The 20,818-nt window shown below is 41.8% G+C and overlaps 1 protein-coding gene across 1 annotated transcript in view; it reads right to left on the bottom strand.

Moving 5' to 3' along the window:
* Positions 1-1,536: 1,536 nt before the first annotated feature.
* Positions 1,537-20,818, bottom strand: part of Pla2r1 (phospholipase A2 receptor 1) — a 138,085-nt gene continuing 118,803 nt past the window's right edge. Inside the window, 11 exon segments of the mRNA XM_052724437.1 lie at positions 1,537-2,660; positions 2,767-2,799; positions 4,993-5,169; positions 6,178-6,294; positions 7,337-7,421; positions 7,423-7,478; positions 9,463-9,631; positions 10,322-10,551; positions 14,751-14,898; positions 15,530-15,660; positions 16,345-16,462. Of these exon segments, the coding sequence (XP_052580397.1) occupies positions 2,446-2,660; positions 2,767-2,799; positions 4,993-5,169; positions 6,178-6,294; positions 7,337-7,421; positions 7,423-7,478; positions 9,463-9,631; positions 10,322-10,551; positions 14,751-14,898; positions 15,530-15,660; positions 16,345-16,462 (1,479 nt within the window). The 3' untranslated portion in view covers positions 1,537-2,445.

The raw sequence follows: 20,818 nt of genomic DNA on the forward strand, positions 1-20,818 counted from the left end.
ATGTGTCAGGAAGGAAATGGGGAAGATGTGGAAGAGTTGGGGGAGAAGAAAGAATATGATCAAAATATACTGTATGAAAATAATTTTAAGTTAACGAAAGAAGAAAATTAGATGTGTAAAAAAGACTCTAAAGGGTTCGTGTGTAGAAAAAGCTGGGTGCCTTAGTACTATTATTTCTGAAGTTTCAGCAGTGGAAATAAATGCATGGTCTGTTTATGGGGACAGACTCTGAAGGGAAGGTTCAATACTAAGTATAAAAAAACCAGAGCATTGACAAGTAATGCAGTCTTCCAACAAAACCACGTTGGCAGTGAGATACTTTTGTCAAATTGTTATGTGCAACTGTCTACTTTTAGTGAGAGGTGAATTGATTACAGCTTCATCAAATCTACTGAAATGAAAGAAATTTTAATTTTACTTGATAGATTTTTAAATTTATATATATATAATATATATATATATATATATATATCTCTGGTTAGTTAAGCCAATTATTCTTTTGAGTCAGAGATATATAACTGCCACATAAAGTAATGTTTCTTAAAAGTGAAGTCCTACGTAGAAAAAAATGAAAGTAGATTGTCCTCAGTGTGTCAGCTCCACAGCAGCAGGAGCAAAGAGCTGCGACCGGGAGCTGTGTTTACTGTACTACCCCACAAGGACCTAGTCTACATGTTGCATGACTAGTGATCCCAGTTTGCTGTGCAGAAACACATCCATGCTTTTTCTCAGAGCTCCCCCTTGTGACTAGCGGCCACTAGCACTGAAGCAGTTGATTGTACTGGTTGAATGCATGCTGAGGCGAGCCCGGAGAACCCCCAAGTTTATCCCAGGACTATACTTAGTTTCCATAACAACCTGCTGTCTTCTGTGTATAGACTGCTTTCCTGGGGTAAAGCGTCAGGAGGACAGAGACACCCCAGGACTGGTTCTAGAGCAGAACATCTGTCTTAATAGGATGTGCAGTAAACCTTTATATGAGAAGTAACTTTTCCATTCTGATTATGGAGCCACTTTTATTTATCAGAAATTAATGAAAGAATATCATAGCTGTGACTTTTTTTAATTTGCAGAAAATATACTTTAAAACTTTAATTTGTGTGTGTGTGTGTGAGGCTGCATATGTGTATGTGCACATATAGAGGCCAGAAGTTGGCAATTAGGTGTCTTTTTCCACACTAGTTTTTGAGAAAAAGTCTATCACTGAACCTGAAATTCATCAATTTGATTCATCAGTTTGGCTAGGCTGCCTGGTAAATGAGCTTCAGGGATTCACCTGAAGGGTTTTGTTCTACCCCATCCCAGAGCTGGGGTTACAGATGAGCACCACTGCATCCCACCCCCATGCCAGAGCTGGGGTTACAGCTGTGCACCACTGCACCTGACCTTCATGTGGGTGCTCAGGATCTGAACTCAGGTCCTCATGATTGCAGAGCAGACACTTGACCAACTGAGCCACCTCCCAGTCTCAAATATCATACTTTTAATCCATATTAACCAACCAATGGCATCGACTAGTCGAACACAAAAAAGAGATAATCAAAATTGATAGTTTATTTAAAAACACCTAAATGAACATATGACAAACATATCTAGATTACTACTGCAGAGTCATTCTATTTAATATTTCTCAACATCCCTCTAGTTTGCTTCTAATGGGAATATAATTCAGATCTTCATGTTTTTTTTTCTCTTTAGGTTTAGGTTACATATATTCTGTATCTCCTAGTTAAGATCATTATTTCTATATTATATTACTACTTTACCTTTTAACAAGGTCCAATATTGAACTCTCAATGTATTCCTTTGAGCTTACCTATAAGATACCTTTAACAAAGTGATCACTTAGCAAGTGAGGGTTTATGCCTCATTTTAACGGTATGGTTGTCCCTGAGAGTGTTTGCATACCAAGATCTTCATATTTAGAAGAAGGTGCTGGTTCTCCCATTTAGTTTAAGAGTCTAACCTAATAAAAATTAATGCCTTCCAAAGTATTAGCTGAGAGCCCAGAACCTGAAATTTAGGACTTTCCCAAGCCAGGCTATGAAAAAAATGACTGAATTGGAATCAAACAGGACACTGTTTCTCAGAAGCACCTTCCTCTCAAACACAGTCAGAGCCCCGCCCCCTTTCTCTTTTAACGCATTGAGTGAACTTACATGTCGGAATGAGTGCTGGACTAGCTTGAGAGTACTCAGTGCAGGATTCTTTCTGATAGTCCATGTCTTTCTAAATAATAACTAACACCCCTTTTCAGAATGGTCCACAGCTAAAGGAAATGAATCCATTAAACCTCATCTGATTTGGTTAAAATTCAAAAGCACTGCCTGAAGAATAATTAAACCAGCGGCGGCACAATTCACATTCTAATGGGCTCTTGTTAAGGGGAAATGCAGAGGGGACTCCCTTCGTTCTTCATGGCTGGAGCATTCTCTCTCTTCATCATCACTGGTTACTCTTCTCCAGATCAGAAATGAGGATGTTTTCCTCTAAATGTGCTGTACTGAAGCTGAATGTAGGATAGTAAAGACTCCTAGACCCCCTGAGTCTCTGGAAGAAGCCACTGTTCTGCTTGTATATCCAGAAGGAAAGCATGAAAATGGCCAGCATTATTATCAGCGTCAGTGAGACTGCAAGAGGAACAATGCTGTGGCTTAGTCCTGGAGGCAGACAAAGAAAAAGAGAGAAAAGACACTGTCACATACTTGCTGCCTGTCTTATTAATTCAAAAAAATATCTAAATATTCTTTCCTCTTCCAAGCCTACCTTTTCCTGGATGCTCTATTACAGCTGGAACATCTAAAATCAAATAATAAATACAAAATTTCTTTAAATTCAGCAAAGTTATGGCATTATTCGAACAAAGCAAGAATTAAGCTATTGCTCATACATCACATCTGGTGGCATGTTTTTATGAATATTTTAATGGAAGTCTGATATTCATTTATTTATATATTGTCTATGACTTTCTCCTCCCTCCCTCCCTCCCTCTCTCTCTCTCTCGTGTGTGTGTGTGTGTGTGTGTGTGTGAGCTTGTATGCCATGGGGCATGCACCATGGTGTGGGTGTGTGTAGGTCAGATGACAACTTGTGGGAGTCAGTTCTCTACTTCTACCATGTGGGTCCTAGGGTTTGGATGCAGCTTAGGTCATTAGGCTTGGCAGCAAGTGCCTTTACCAGGTAAGCCATATTGCTAGCCCATGAGCCATTTGTAGTCATAAGGACTGTGTTCATAACATGTGAGTACTTCTTCTTAATTTTTCTTTTCATTTAGTAAAGGCAAAGAATTTCCATCTAGTCTCAGCACTATCACAACAGAAATACATGTAAGACATGGTCCTTGCTTACAGGAGGTCATTATTTTGTTGGAATTAGAGGAAGAGTTAGCCCAAAAATACAAGGCCTGCTTGTCTGTATGTAACAATTTTAAATCAGCACCTTTCACATCTGGAATTCCCAAGAGTCTGCAAAACAAATACATAGGTCCTCCATTCCAAAGTAACATGGTTCCTGTTTTAGGTTGTTTTACTGTAAGAGCATTTCTCACTTAAGAAGACTATCTCAAGGGCTAAACTCTGCAATTTTTGATCTGGGAAAGGATCCAGAGAAAGCTGTAGAGCTGTGGAGGCACCTGCAAGGCTGGAGCAGGAGAATTGCTGTGAGTCTGAGTGTGGACTTTATAGTGAGTTCCAGACCAGGCAGGGCAACAGAGTGAGACTCTACCCCCAGAAAGCTACATTAAAAATAATAATAACAAATAAATAAATTTTAGAAAAAGAAAAAGAGAACCTGGTACTCCGTACAGCCTCAGTTTGGACAGGCACTTTCTCACCTATAGGACAGGTATGTCTGAACTGCTCCATGACCTTGAAAAGTTGCAAGGCTTTAAAACTGGACACTGACAAACGGTGTTTCTGATTTGCTCTGGATGCTTAAATGACAGTGAAAACTTGGGCATGCTGTTAGTCTGATGTCTCCTGCAAGGTTGTGCTCTTTGGGCTTTCAAACATCGGTGCCTCATACTCAGATTTTTCTCTTTCCTTGCCAGTCTTCCTACCCCTCCTGGTAATTTTTCGTCATGCCACTCAAATTGCTAATGCTGTTCTTTGTATCTAGTGAGTTGATCTCACTGTGGGGGTTCTACACCACACCCTGTGCATCCCTTGCTTCATCAGCAATCTCAGCTCTTTGGCTCAGCACTGGATCTTGCCACACTGGTCAATTTTACTCTCATTATGCGTCTGCTACTCTGGTCTAAGAACATTCTCCATAGCTGCTTTTAGCAATGATGGGCCTTTGATCTAAAATACCTCTCCTTCTCCGTTCTACTCCTTCCTACCCTCCCCCTTTAGAACCTCTGAAGCCTTCTTCAGCATCCCAGAGGCACACCCCACTTTCCTTCTTGCTAAGATGAGCATCTAGGAGCTGTCTGGATTATTATAAACACCGATGATTCTCATGGTATGCTAGCTCAGAAGCCTTGGCTGTTGTTTGCAAATGGCTAGGATTTTCTGACTTAGTTACTGAAAACTAATTTCCTTTTAAACTGTATTTCTTAGGATGGAGTCAAGTATGACCTTCCCTGCATAACATGATCACAAAAGAGAATTACGCTTACTTGTCCATGACACATGCACCAAATGAACAGATGATATTTCCTAAGACCGAAGATGATTCTAAATGTTCTCACAGCACAGCACAGCACAGCACAGCACAGCACAGCACAGCACAGCACAGCACAGCTCTTTTTGGTGTAAACTACATGTCTTGATTTCATTTATATGACTAACGGGTTTTTTCCCCTTCATATTAGAGGGAAAAAAAGTAACTCAAGTATTCTGACTTGTGTGATGTAGAGCAAGATGTAGACCCAGAATCCATCTGAAAAACACTCTGAAAATCTGCATTTATAATTTTTTAAATGCTACCATGGTGGGTCAGCATTAACCAGGGAAGAGTCAATATGAAGAATGTCTCTCTCCCTTCACACACCTGTCTCCATTTTACATATGAATCCCTTTTTGTCTTCACATGAGGTCAACTGCCATACTCCTTCAGGGATCCTCAAGGCAACACATGAACGGGCCTTGAGGTTGTCCACAGCTGGCTTCCGAATGCCCCAGTTTGACTGGTCTGTGGGTGTTCCGTCAAGCCACCTTAAGGTTTCATCTGTGGAAAGATTGCTGATTATGAATTTTGAGCATGATTCCCAAGCTAAGATTGGGATAAACTGTAAAAGTAGGCCCCAAATTTAAGGAGACACATTAAAAGTACGTTCATGAACAAAACACAAAAAAGGTACCTATCCATTAAAGTTGCCTCCGGTGCAACCCTCTATTTTAGATACAGGTATCTTGTTTCTTAATATCCTGTTTTGAGTTTCTAACCATAGTCCACACATTTCTAACCAATTTAAATAAATCACATAGTAAATGAAATTAAATTAATTAATGTATAGAAAATCCCTTGAAACCCTAACATCAACACCATAACAAAAGGGTTCATTTCCTAAAGCTATTATAATGCTAGATGTGGTTCAGTGGAAAAGTTCAGCACATATATGGTCAATAAGGTGTGTGTGGGGGGTGGGGTGGGTATACAGTCTGAAATGATTATAAAAACTAACAATAAAGTGAAGTACAAGGCAGCTTGCTTTTGATTGTCACCATCTGCTAGAAATTCAAACTATGTCCAGGATTAAAATACTCCTTGCAAGAATGGACTCTGCCCCCACCTTCCTACACCACTGTAATACTCTCTCCGTGCCAATTCAAATAATTTTCTTTACAAGTACTTCCGATAACATCCGTTACAAAAAGAAAAGAATAGTGTGACTCCAATTACACAAGTTGGTGTTTATGAGTAGTATATAAGAATTCAAAAAGCACAGTTTATCATTGAAATGGCTCCCTGACTCTGCTGTGCTTTGTAACACTTAAGAGTGTGGGGCATTTTCAAGTCAGTGTGGTTTTGCCACCCTAAGCCTGGGGACAGAGTCGGAGCGAGCATTTTCCCAGTCAGTATGAAGGTTAATTTGTCATTTGTTTGTTAGGGAGAGGTAGCTTTAGGATTCACACTACACTTTCACAGCAAATGTGTCCAAGAGAGTTCTGTGGCTCCCAGAGGTCTTAATGACGGCGTATTTATTGACACCTCCTCTGCACCCACATCACTTACTGTTACTATCAAACTGAGCATTCAGCCAAACCATCTGGACAGAAGAACTAAACGCAAGAAGCTCTTCCAGGAGAAATAAATTTTCAGCCTCATCCTTGATTGCTAAAAGACTAGATCCTGCAAAAGAGACAAGCAGCCACTGAGCAAGGTAAATGCAATTAAAAAAATGTTTCTGTGCCCTGTTTTGTGAAATTTGGGCTTTTAAAAACAAACATTACATTCCTCAATACATTTTTATTTTCCTCTCAGGTGATGGGGCTAGAAGCTCAGGGCCTTGCCATGTTAGGCATGTGCTCTACCACTGAGCTCCAGCCCCAACTCCATGTTTCTATTGTTAAAAAGGGATTGGTGGGGAGATAGCTCAGCTGGTAACATGCCTGCTGAACATACATGAAGACCCAAGTTTGGATCCTCAGGACTCAGGTAAAGAGCAGGGCTGGGGAGGCAGAGACAGGAGGATCCCTAAGTCTTGTTGGCCAGGTTCAGGGAGAGAGCATGTCTCAAACATATCAGAAGGAGAGTGATTGAGGAAGATACCTGGTATAACTCATATATACACATGCTCCTTTCAACACACACACACACACACACACACGCACACACACACACACACACACACACACACACAATTTTAAAGTGATTAAAAACAAAAGAAAAAACAACAACAACAAAAAGAAGGTCTCGTTATGTAGCCTGGCTGGCTTGGAACTTACTATGTAGACCAGGCTGCCCTTAAATTCATAAAAATCGGTCTCTGTGAGTATTAGGTGGTCTGTGCCACCATACCTCCTAAAATGTGATTTAAGACTTAAGGTGAAATTACATTTATAAAACTGTACAAGCTTTCACTTAGCTAAAATACTGATGATCCAGTTTAGAGAACATTAAAAATTCATAATGCACATGGCTTCAGAAAGAAGAATTTTGTGGGAAAGCTGTACACTGAGGCACCATCTTGGGTTTTCAAAGTCCACACTGGAACATGAATCGCCTGTAGTAGCTGTCCCCCTAATAAGCAAATTCAATAGTGTTCTCCCCCACCCCCCCAGTAGTTTTCATGGCTCCTAAAGTCACTGGATGATCAGCATGTGAGAAAGCACACTGTTTACTGAGATGTCAAGGAGTACATGAAAGCGTTTTAGTGCCGCAGAAGAATTACCTTCTCTTTTGCAAAATTCATGAGCATCCTCAAAACTCCTGCTGTCCAGGACTGTAGAAAAACTGTAGCAATTACCTTTAAATTTTTATCCAGGGAACTGATGTTTCTGGGCATAGCACTGGGTGCTGAAATGCCTTTGTTTCTATGAAGAAAAACCAGGCATGATTTCAGGCTGGTGCCTGGCTCATATACTGAGATAACCCTTATTTGACATTCAATGAAAGGCCAGAATCAATGCATGCATTAAGATTTTCATGATAATACCCCAAAGACTGGATTTGATGTCAAGGATTACAAACTAGGGTTAGGTTCTTATATTTCTGTTAGAAATACTCTTTACCTAAACATGCAGAGCATGTTAATAGATTTCTTTGTCTGTTTACTTTTGAGTGCTGCCTGGAGAAATGCTGCCTACTGCTATCCTAAAGCCTGGGGCATCAGGGAGATACAATTCATAGAGGAACTGGTAGCTGAACGATGCTGGGAAAAGGATGTCTAACTGTATACCGTGTCTTATGCAGGGCTAAGTGTCACAGATTTCTAAATCCTTACTTATCAGTAAGCCTATGAGAGAATAGCACATTCAGTAAGTATCACAATGAAACACAACATGAAATAAATAAGCAAAGTTTGAGGGGGCTTTCCTTCCAGCACCAAACATGACAGTCAAATACATCCATGCTGAGATCCTGGCCCCATTGCTTCCTAGCTGTGTGGCCTTGGGCATGTCACCCTATGCTCAATTTCTTTACAACAGGGAGCTAACAACAATATCATTCCCCCCCCCCCCAAACAATTCGAACGGTTTAGATATGTTAATGTCTGGCCTTTGTTATTTTAAGTATTCATTTATTACTGTTCTATAGATAAGTGTGTGTGAGAACATGTGTGCCACAGCACGGGAGGTCAGAGGAGTCAGTTCCTTCCTTCTACGTGTGTTCTGGGGATTGAACTCAGGATGCAGGCTTGCAATGAAGCGCTTTTACCTGATGAGCCATCTTGCCATCCTGTCTGGTACTTCTTAACAGTCTACAATAGATGTATACGTTTTTATCAAAAAAGGAAAGAGACACACGGTATTTTAGAGGAACTAATTTTGCTATATATGTGTATATATTTCTTACGTTTCCATATGTATATACATGCATATAGATATCACTTATGCTTAATCCTGAATTGTTTTCATCTAAAATTATGCAAGGCATGTGCACTATTTGTACTAGTATCCAGAACATGAGTAAATGATGCAGTTTTATGAAATGAGAGATTTAAAAGGAGATCAGAGGGGGAACTCGTGGTGCATATGACAGCAACAAAGAAGAGACCTGGGCACACAGGATAAAGCATGTCAGAGGATTAGGAGACTGAGCCTGTTCTTGGTACTGCTGATGGCTGGAGCCTCGGGAGTCTGTTTAATGCTCTCAGTTAAGTTTCTTCTCCAATAAAGAACTGGGTGAGTTGAACTTCATATAAATGGGATAGTATGCAAAGTGTGGGGTAAGACATGCAGTGAACGTCTGAGCAGTATCAGCTACCACCGCTGCAACCGTTGCTCAAGAATCTACCACTCTTGTCTTAAACACAAGCCCTCGGTTCTTCTCCACACAAGCTGAAGCGCACCTTTCTAGTGTGTCTGCCCATCTTTATCTTACTCCAACCTGAGATGCTGGCAAACTCAAGCCCGGCTTTGCCATCGGTACCCCTCTGCCTTTGTCTAAGCTTCTCCCCTCAGGGTGCTTCTCTGTGTTCTGTTACCGCCCACGAATCCCACCCGTTCTTCAAGTTCCATCTTCATACACTGCCATGCCCTCCCTGCAAGTGCTTCTTCCTTTCCCCAGATAGATGGGATGCTCTTTTAAAAACAGCCAAAACGTATTTCTTATGCTGCAGACAGTGGTGGGGATGGCAGCAGCATCAGAAGAACACAATGCATCCTCTTCTTGATAATCCCTCTTTCCTCTTCTTCTAGCCAGGCCTGCTATGACAGCTATTTGTCTTCGTATCATAGACCAGCCTACAGGGTCTGGGACTTTTTCTTATTCACGATCATATTCCCTGCTGAGCACAGTCGTGCACACAACCGTAGCACAGGACACGTTTGTTGAGCTGAATAGACTTGTACTTACCAGGGGGTACGCGACAAATGGCGCCTTGCAGGAATGACTCACAGGCTGTGCTATGCCAGCGTCCGTTAGTGTCAGCAAAAACACAGTCACCAAGAAAGGTTGACTCCTCACCCTTCCAGTAGGTAAAAGGGGATCTAGTGCCATCCGACCAGTCAAAATTAACACCGTTCTGCAGACGGGATTTGAAGCCTTATTTCATTGCCAAGACTTGCTGGGATCACCCAATGCTACCCAAGCATCCACTCCTTCCAAATTCTACACTTTTCCTCCCAAAGAACCAGAGGTTATGAATGGAACAGAGTTTACTTTTCAGTAATTCAAGGGTGTAATACTCTTGTCTTAAAAAACAAAAACAAACAGAGAACAAAACAAAAACAAAAAATCAAACTCATACGAACAGAACTCTGCATGTTATATTTCAAGGGTAGTGAATTAATTAATAATAAAGTTTCTGAGCAGGAAGCAACAATCATTTTTCATGGAGATTCTGGAAATCTAACGAATTACCCAAACATGGTGCTTGAGTTTGAGATGTGTTTCATTGCATAAATGAGTCAGTACTCAGGGATGCTTGAGAATTTTCAAAGGACCCATGGGGGCATTATATTTAAAAATCAGGCAAGTGATGTATACTCTTGTTTTGTAGCCTCAGGATTTTCAAAAACAAAACAAAACACAAACAAATAAGCCTGAAAAAAACAACAAAAACCCCAGTAGTTTCTGTATAAACCAATGGTTGAAATGTTACATTTACTATTGTGTCTGGGAATTATTTTTGCGTGCTGATTCCAGTGGTTGTCTCACTAAGGAAGTAGACAGAAACTTTGCAAAGATGACTGGAGGAACTCGGAACACCTACGTCTGTGGTGGAGAGTCCAATCCAGTGGGCATAGCCCAGCCTGCTGAGGACAACGGTGAGGAAGGACTGGTGAAAACTGTCTGTAATGCTGGCCAGTTCTGCTCTGTGCATCCGGCAGGTTCTTCCTGCTGTGTACCAAGTCATATTAGCACGAATTATTTTATAAGTTCTGTTTCCAAATTCCAATGTACTGGGGACTGAATGCATCTCAGACACGTTTCCATGGTTTTCTGAGGACATGAGGACAATGACAAAATCACTTGTAGCATCTGGACTACAGAGGAGGAGGTCAGACTTAATATTCATCTTTGTCACTAACATCGACATTGACCAGAGCTTTTCTTCCAGAAGTGATGAATTCAAAATAATGATACTACATTTGGAAGTATATGTGATGCTAGGGAATTGGAACACTGTGGTGGTTTGAGTGACAATGGCCTCCATAGGCTCATACATTTGACTGCTTGGTCCCTGGTTGGTGGAACTGTTTGAGAAGGATTAGGAGGTGTGGCATTGTTGGAAAAGGTATGCTATTGGGGGTGGGCTTTGCGGTTTAAAGAGCCATGCCATTTCCAGTTCTCCCTGTCTCTCTGTCTCTCTGTCTCTCTGTCTCTCTGTCTCTCTCTCTCTCTCTCTCTCTGGTGTGCCTATGTGTGCTTTCTCTTTAATATATGTACATTTCTCTTTTTTGTCTTGTATTATGCTGCATCCACAGAATAGCCTAAATGTAGGAAAACAAAGTGAAAATTTCTGCACTATCTGATCTAGAATGAATTTAGTTCCTCTTGCATACAAGGCTGAAAACTAAAATCAGTAAGTGGTTTGGGCTTATTAAAGGGCATGCTGAGATGTGAATGGCTGAAGGCCTGGACTTCATCCCATTCCTGACCCTACCTGGCTAAGAGACCTGGAGAAAATTAGTCCTTCTAAAGCTTAAATTTCAGGTCTATAGGAACTGACAAGGTCTTCATTAGAAGGATGTGTATAGAAGCTTAAATTTCAGGTCTATAAGAACTGACAAGGTCTTCCTTAGAAGGATGTGTACAGAATTCATTGCCGTACCCACACAGGGCATGCTCTATTGCATCCGGGACACACCAAACACCTAATAAATGTTGCTCCTCACTCCCCTCTCCTGTTTTTGTCATGTTCTCCACAATAGAAATGGCAAAGTGGGAAGTTGCCTTTTGCCTTTGTTACTGATACTTGACTCAGAAAGCACACACAGTAAAACCTAAGCAAAACGAGCCTACTTATTAATTAACTTGTGATGCACTTGGTCACCTGCATGTTCTTTGCTGGAAGTCTGTTGGCCAACCTATGCTCCCACTTTATGGTTAGTTATTCAAAATCTACGTGATAACAATTAGTACAATAAGGTAACTGAATTTTTTTTTTTGTTTCATTCCACTGGGTTATACCGTTGCTTTTATACATAGGGATTTCTCCCAGTGCAATTAATCTTTTCAAGTTTCAAAACAAAGCACACATGATTTTGAGCAGTGTGGTTTCGTAACTTATTACCCTGGAGAAGAAATATCTATGGAAATAGTTATTTCCAACTGTTCAGTCTTCACTTTGTCTGTCTGTCTCTGTCTCTGTCTCTCTCTGTGTGTACATGTGTATATTTGTGTGTGAAGGCATGCCTGTGTGTGCCGTGGCACACATGTGGAGGTCAGAGGACAGCCATGGATGTTGGTTCTTCTCTTTATTTGAGTCAAGACCCTGTTCCGCTGTGTTTCTGCTGTCTTTTCCAGGTTAGCTGGCCTATGAGCTTTAGGGGATTCTCCTGTTTCTGCCCTCCTTCACCCCAAAGGAGTTCTGGGATTATAGAGGCTTACACCATGCACCTGGCTTTTCCATGGGTCCTGGGGATTCAAACTCAGATCCTCAGGCTTGTACGGCAAGTTCTTTCACCCACTGAGCAACCTCCTCTGGCCTCTGTCTCTTTTCTTTCTTTCTTTCTTTCTTTCTTTCTTTCTTTCTTTCTTTCTTTCTTTCTTTCTTTCTTTCTTTCTCTCTCTCTCTCTCTCTCTCTCTCTCTCTCTCTCTTCTTTCTTTCTTTCTTTCTTCCTTCTTTATGATTTTTGTATTTTTGAGACAGGGTTTCTCTGTGTAACAGCTCTGGCTGTCCTGGAACTCACTTTGTAGACCAGGCTGGCCTCAAACTCACAGAGATCTGCCTGCCTTTGCTTCCCAAGTTCTGGGATTAAAGATATGTGCCACCACCACCTGGCTTATTCATATTTCTTTGTTCTTTCAGGAACATAGCAATTTTTGGCTCAAGTCCAATATAAGCATATATTTATGTGGAAAATATAGGACGTTCATTGTAACAAGAATTAAAGTTTAATAATATTTTTCAGACATAATAATTTTGAAAAACTATCATTTGTTAACCATATGCTGAGAACTATGCTAAGCTTTATATGCGCATATGAAAAAGTTCTTACCTCATTTTACAGAAATTGAAATCAAGGTTCCTAGACGATCAAGTCATTTGACTGACGCTTACGTAAAGAGGTGAAGTGGGGGCTTGTGTAGCCAGACATCAGGCCTGTGCTCTCCCCCTCTGCCCTGCAATGTCACCAGAGGAGTACCCACATTGTTTGTCCCCAAGTGCCAAAGCAAGCAATCAGCGGGTACATTTGAGAAGAGGTCAACGTTGCAGAAATAGAGTCACTATATTTAATGGAAATACTGTTTTCTTTTGTTTCGTTTTTTGAGACTAAAGTTCCTTGTCTATAGACTGGGGAGACTTTGACCTACTTCCTGGAATGGTCTTGAAGGTTTTATGGTGCAGCGTTCATAAACCCAAGGCATGGTGCCAGGCACAGGGACACACAGCAGGTAGTGAAAGCGAGAGCTGTCTTGGTTATTTGTATTATTCAAGGTCACTCAAGGACGATCACACTGCTCATTCATCCCACTGGATATATGTAATAGTGTAACACTTTAATTGGGATCTTCAATGTCCTCCTAAGTATCCCAGGTATCCCAGCTGTGATCCCCAGAGTGGCGACACTGGAGCTGATAGAGCATTTAACAGGTGAGGCCCAGTAGAAGGTCGTAGGTCACTGCATGCCAGTGAGGGGAATTATGGGAGCGTAGACTCTTTCCTATCCATTTGTCTCCCAGGAATGAGTTCAGTGGCCTTGTTCTGCTCCCTGATTCTCCATAGTTCTCTGCTCTTGGCACAGCCCCAAATCAGTGGATCTGACCTTCAAAATTATTATACCAATACAAATCATCTCTCTTTATATTTCAGATATTTTGTTACAGGGAGGAGAAGCTATCACATATGGCTTTGATATTACACTCCAGAAATCATTAAAGAGCTTTATCTGCCTGATCTAGAAATATACCACATGTCATATTTAGCCACAGATACTACTTTTGGTGTTAAAAAAAAAGGAGTGAGTGTGAATTGGTTTATTTTTATGACTTTTGCTGTTCTTATTTTGAGTCATGGTCTCACTCTACAGCCCAGGCTGTCCTTGTTAAGTTTTTTGTTTGTTTGTTTGTTTTTGTTTTAAATCTCAGTCTTCCTTGTGCAAGGAAGGGTTACAGGCATAAACTAAGCCAGTTCCTCATTTTTCTTTTTCTTTTTTGTTTTTCAACACAGGGCTTCTCTCTGTAGCACTGGCTGACCTGGAACTCACTCTGTAGACCAGGCTGGCCTCAAACTCAGAGATCCACCTGCCTCTGCCTCCCAAGTGTTGGGATTAAATGTGTGTGCCACCACCGCCTGGCTTCAGGTCCTCATTCATTTTCAACATTCTGGTGACTTTTAAAACTTGCCACAATAGATTTTTGGATCTAGTGTCAGTGTTCTCTGCAAAGTGGTATATGTCTTGGAATTTCATCCTCCATCTGGAAGATTAAGTGGGTAGAGACATCTGACTGTGAAGTTCAGAAATAGGGTCTCTGGAGGGTGACCAAGCTGAAGTAAGGCCACAGGGTCCCCTGATGGAATCGTGGTGGCTTTCACTGGAGAGAGGGACCAGAATATGCTTACCCCAGTCTCTTGCTATTTAATGTGACGTCTTGGAAGTCTGGCATGAAGACGGCCATCAACAGATGTCCTTACTTTGACTTTGGAGCAGAAATGGGAGCCAAGAGAAAGTGTTTTTCTTTGTGCTAATGCTAACATCACAGTATGGGAAAATGGACTGGTGCAGACGTAGAACACAGGAGTAATGCTATTTAATTGTCCTAGGGTTGGTGGATCAACTTGGTTATCTGTCGGATGGTTTCTGCAGTCCTGAGAGCACAGTTGAAGGACATAGTTCTAAGAAGTGGGGGATACATGGCTAAACATACCTAAATATAGAGGACAAGAAACCCTACTGTTAGCTGCAAAGCTGGTAGACAACAGGTGTGGAAGGAAGGATAGAAATAAAAGGAATAAACCCCAGTTATTTCTTACCTTGTGTTTTTTCACAAACAAATCCATAGCCTTCTTTTCCACAGTCATCAAAAAACCATTTTCCAGTGAAATGAAAATTAGGATTACTTGACATCAGAGCACAGAGAGGAACATGCGTCTGAACTTTAGAGGTGTTATAACTCGGGATCTTTAAAGGAATACATATGTTATAAAAGTATGGTAACATAACATTCTTGTCACACTGAAAAATTCTATTTAGGGCATAATTTTAAAAAGTAAAACACCAGCCGGGCGGTGGTGGCGCACGCCTTTAATCCCAGCACTCGGGAGGCAGAGCCAGGCGGATCTCTGTGAGTTCGAGGCCAGCCTGGGCTACCAAGTGAGTTCCAGGAGAGGCGCGAAGCTACACAGAGAAACCCTGTCTCAAAAAACCAAAAAAAAAAAAAAAAAAAAAAAAGTAAAACACCGTTATTATCTTATTTACATCTAATTAGAACCAATTCAGAAATCTCTTCCTAGCCTCCAAGATAAACAATCATCATGATATGTAGTGTAATTGTGTTAATGGTATGCATGAAGCTGTTATAATGTTACATTATTAAAAATTAACATATGACTAGTAAACTAATATAAATTTACAGCTTTAAAACACAGAAAGAAAAAGTTTTAGTCAGTAAGTCTCAGTTACGATCTCTTGTTAAACTGATGTTAAAAAAATAAATCTTGAGGGTCTTAGAATACAGAACAATGGTTGAAGTGTATAAGACCCTGGGTTTGATCCCCAGTAAACCTTGCCCCCAGTAATTCTTAAAACTTACATTTACTATGTCAGATGGAGACCAGTTAGAATACACCACAGGCTTCCTATTTACCCACTTGTCATGATCATCACTTTGTAAACCTATCCACACATCCGTAGTCTGGCCAAAAAGATGCATAGTAATAAAAGCTGGAAGACAGAAATACATTATCTAATAATAGCACATAAATCATTGGGTCATCATCAAATGCTGTTCATAGAAAGGACTGTATTTAAATGACAGCGAAACTTCATATGAATCAATTGTAGGAACCCCTTACTTCATTCTCATTAAGGCAACACAGCGTCTTTCATTTTGGTTTCAGTTTAAATTGACTGAAATTAGCTGGGCAACCCGAGATTTCATCAGATCATTAGCAAAACAATTTCCAGTGTTCACTTATGACTTTTTTTTTAAACAGAAGAGGACTAATGTATCATATTTAAAAAGAAGTATGCAGAAGTACGCAATTGCCTAAGGTTCAAGTTAAAATGTATAGGTGAACTCAAAATGATCTTTAAAATGCTTACCATGCAATTATAGTAGATATTCCTGAGAAATTACTCTAGCCATTCTAGAACACACGTAAACATGCCCTTATTCTCTCCACTGTAGCCATCCAGTTAAAGCCTCTAAAGTCTGCCGTTTCTAGGCAGCCTGCTGACTCTCACAGGTGTCATAGCAGAAACCTTTATGCTCAACCTGAAATTTCCTGCGTCTTGGCAATACAGTGTTTTAAATGTTGATTTGTAAATGAGAGTTTGGGGGTGATGTTTTGATTGCTACTAGAATGACAGTGGCCATTTTGGCTTGGTTGAACCCTTGGACTCTACCTTGTTCCAGTTCACTCTCAATGGAGACCAGTGTCCCGCCCTTGTCAACACAGAAGTCCTGAGCACCTGTCCAGGTCTTCAGCTCGTGAGTGTCTTTGGGAATCGTCACCAGGAAGCACTACAAACGACAACACAATGTGTTCATTCCCACACTGCTCTACGTGAACTAAAACAATTTCCCAAAGGCACCAAAGGTCAGCCTTGGAAATGACAATTATCTTAGGCAGAGAACTCATCTGTCTTCCGCCGGCTCTGTAGGCGTTAATGAAGCTGCTTTGGGGTGAAGAGCGATTTGTCTCATTCGCATGAGGCAGAGCAGAAGCAGGGATGTGTCTGTCATCCGGAATGACAGCAGAGTCTCTGCTAGGTGGAGAAGGGCGCTCTTCCTAGGAAGAATCCGGTCTGTTTGCAAGGTTTTCAGTAGGGGATTTAGTCTGAGAAGGAAGGAGTGGCTTGGCTTAGGTGTCATCTATGAGCAGATAGATGAGAGATGAAAGGATGAGGAGGATTTAAGTTCACTAGAAGCTCAGAGGCAGCCATTTAATAGCGAGCACACAGGAAGTTACAGAGAAACAACAGAAGAGGGAGACGGGGGAAAGGAGACAACATCACCACCGATGCTAAACGGAACACAAAAACACAGGCTGGATCTTCACAATGAGACGGGCGGCTTTAACACAAACTTGTGTATTATGTCTCACACATGATGGTCAGAGGACAACTCTGAGGAGTCAGTTCTCTCCTTCCACTGTGGGGCCCAGGGACGAGACTCAACTGTCAGTCAGGCTGATGAGGTAAGTGCTTGTAAACACTGAGCCATGTGGCAGGCCTGGGGCTATCACGGCAGAGGTTTCCTTGCTGTGAGATGGGATGAGAATCGGAATGAGCAATGTGCCCACCTTGCTCACTAAAATGGAAACCCAGCAGGAACAGCTGAAGTAAAGTCACGAGGGAGAAAGAAGGCCAAGGCGCTAACACTCAGGAGAGGTTCTGCAGAAGTCAGGAGAGACCTCGTGCAGGGACATTCCACCCAAGACTTGCTGGCAATTTCTCTTGACACTCAGTTGCCTCCTCAAGGGACATAGCCAACCCTAGCCATTGGCAGGTCTGACCCCAGCCTCGAGCTACAGAGAAAATTTCAAACCTACCCCAGTTTATCCAGAAACTCAAATAAGATCTTTCAAGTCTTAGTTTGGGATGGTGCTCTTCTCCTTTATTCTCTCATTTCTAATCTGTCAGTTATCACCTCCTGACCACCATTACTCTAGAAAATCAAAGGCAGTCTTTTTGGTACAACATCAGGGATAATCCCTAAAAACCATCTATGAGCTAAAAGAATGGACTGTGAAAGGATTGTCAATTTCAAGCCACTGAGTGAGGCAGGAACCTTGGAGGGGAACCATTCCATTAAAATAGCATTTACATATCTTTTTCCTTTTTTTATATTCTCCAGCGTAAACCTTGTTTTGGGGAAACAAGGAAATCCAGTTACAGGACAGTTGAGATGGCTCAGTGGGACAGAACTTGTCACACAAGCATGATGACTGGGATTCGGATCCCCAGAACCCACAGAAAAAGCCAGGTGACCCTGGCTGGGGCTTTCCACTCATAATCCCAACAAGCAGGAGGTAGAGATGGGCATCCTGGAGCAAGCTGGCTCCAGGAAAGCTAGCCAATATTGAGAGCCTGCCTCACTACACAAGGCGAAGAGCATTTGAGGAAGAGAACCAATATCAGCCTTGGGCTTCCACACGAATGTGGACACACATACACACAACTATATAATCATGTGTACTTACACACACGCAAGCACTTGTACACACACTCACATGATGCGTTTAAAAACAAAGAAAAGTCCGTACACATTGCTGACCCCATAGAGGCACTCTATCCCATTTTTTGGGGCACTTAAACTTGTCTCACTCACTGCAGCATTTAACCAGAGTGTTGGTGTCCTCCATCTGTGTGACACTGAACTGAACACGCCCAGAAATGTCCACATCCCCTACCTTAACCTTGTAAACGATGTGCTCTATGACCTTGAGCTGAGCATGCCCAGAGATGGGTCCATCACCTTTCCTTCTTAAACTATAACCTTACACTGAGCATGCTCGGGAATATGCCCACTTAATAGTGCTTCTCCGGAGGAGTGGGTAGACTCTACTGAGATCACCACACTTCCATTCCCTGAGGAGAGCAGCATTCTGGGGACAACCCCAGTGCTCTCCGTGACAGGAAACAGGTCCTTCCTGCTCTTACCTCCTGCTTGCATTCCTGGTTCAGCAATCTCCCAGATGCCAACTCCTTGCAGTCAACTGCACAATGACACCCTCAGGCATTCTAGACTTAACATAGCAGTTCTCCTATAGCACAATTTTCATTCTTGTGGATATTTTGACAAAGTCTGGGGACATTCTTAGTTATTCTTAGTTATTCAGGAAGAGTTGCCACTGGCATATATATATGCAGATGGAGACTAGGACGCTGCCAGATACTGCCATGAGCGATCTTACCATTTTTCCACAACAAAGAACTATCCAACAGTGCCAGGGCCAGTTTTCCCAAAACTCAGTTCTGACGATGTCGTCCTTTAGGGCTTCAGGGCTTTTTACAGCTTTGAGGGTTAAAAGCCAGAAACTGTAACATAGCCCGAGTTACCGATCAAGAGAGGAGTGGGTTTCCAAGTCTCCCGCATACCTCTTTCTTGTTTGCTTCACAAAGAAACGAAATTGGCTTTAAAGGAGTTTCATTTTATAACAACCACCCTTTTATCTATTCCTTTTTATTCTGCTTTTTTCTTCTAATTACAAATCCCAACGAGTGGCACACACTAATTATTGCGAAGTCTTATCATTTAATGCGAGTTCACCTTGTATTCAGATAGTCACTAATGAACCATTCATAAACACCAGTGACTCTTGCTGGCTCCATTTGCTCCGCCCTTCTTTGCAGGAAAACTTCACTACCTTACATGTTTCCTGCAGCCAAGATTTATTAGTTTGACAGTGGAAGTATGGCTTCCCATTACCGCAGGCTTATTTTCCTAAAATACACCATATTTACCAACACACTCTGAAACAGTGTCATTAATAATTAAGGCAGAACAGCTGGAGGAAGGATGGCATCCCCGATTTTAACTTGTTTACCTTCTGACAAATTTTCAAAATGTGATCGAGTTTTACGCGTCTCTGATCATAATTGTGAATTAAGGAGGCCCTATAATAGTCCAAATGGGCTTGGAATAATAAGAATTTCTAAAAGAATTCCAAAGGAATTTCTAGTCAACACTCGTCAATAGAATCTATACTAGTTCCTCCAAATTTGGTCTTTTCTCTCTCAGTTTTCCTTCTCTGATTAAATGTCGATGTCTGCAACTTTGTGGATATCCTTACTCTCTCGTCCTTCTCTGCCTTAGATGCCACCAAAGGAGCCGTTGGTATCGAACCAAGGTCTGGATTAAAATGTGTAAAGCACGCGCGCGCGCACACACACACACACACACACACACACACACACGCGCGCGCACACACACACACACACGCGCACACACACACACACACACACACACACGCGCGCACGCACGCGCACACACACACACACACACACACACACACACACACACACACACACACACACACGTGCGCGCACACACGGGAAGGAGAAGAGGAAGAAGATGGAGAAGACCTCCCTCTTGGCCTTGCTGACTAACCCTTCCTAGGGTAACATCCTGTCAGCCTTCCCATATGCCTTTAAGCTGCATTATCACACATGGAGAAGATGGTTTATGAGTCATTGGAAAGGATGCTTAGCTTCCAGATAACTTGGTTTTTAAAACGCTAAAAAGGCAATTAACTTGTCAGCTGAGTTTTTTAAAGTAATAGAAATTAGTCCTTGGAAGAGCTGACGAAGAAGGGGGGAGTATAATGGCCCATAATGTACTGAAGTTTGTTCAGAACTCACCTCCCACTTTTCTTTCTGAAGCTTTAAGAGTTAATGGGGGAAGTGGTCCAAGAGTGCTTGCTACTTCTCTCTGCTGTGGGATGTTCTGTATGTCAAATGTGTTGCTGATTAGTCAATAATTAAAACACTGATTGGCCATTGGCTAGGCAGGAAGTGTAGGCGGGACAAGGAGGAGAATAAAGCTGGGAAGTGGAAGGCTGAGTCAGAGAGACACTGCCAGCCGCCACGATGAGAAACAGCATGTGAAGATGCCGGTAAGCCACGAGCCATGTGGCAAGGTATAGATTTATAAAAATGGATTAATTTAAGCTGAAAGAACAGTTAGCAAGAAGCCTGCCATGGCCATACAGTTTGAAACCAATACAAGTCTCTGTGTTTACTTGGTCGGGTCTGACGGCTGTGGGACTGGCAGGTGAGAGAGATTTGCCCTGACTGTGGGCCAGGCAGGAAAACTTAAGCTACATCTCTCAGCAACAATCCTTTCTTCACTGGCTTCCTGTAGCTAGAGTTTTCC

This window comes from Peromyscus californicus, unplaced genomic scaffold (genome assembly GCF_007827085.1).
Source record: "Peromyscus californicus insignis strain IS unplaced genomic scaffold, ASM782708v3 Scaffold_7__1_contigs__length_154581171, whole genome shotgun sequence".
NCBI classification, from domain to species: domain Eukaryota; kingdom Metazoa; phylum Chordata; class Mammalia; order Rodentia; family Cricetidae; genus Peromyscus; species Peromyscus californicus.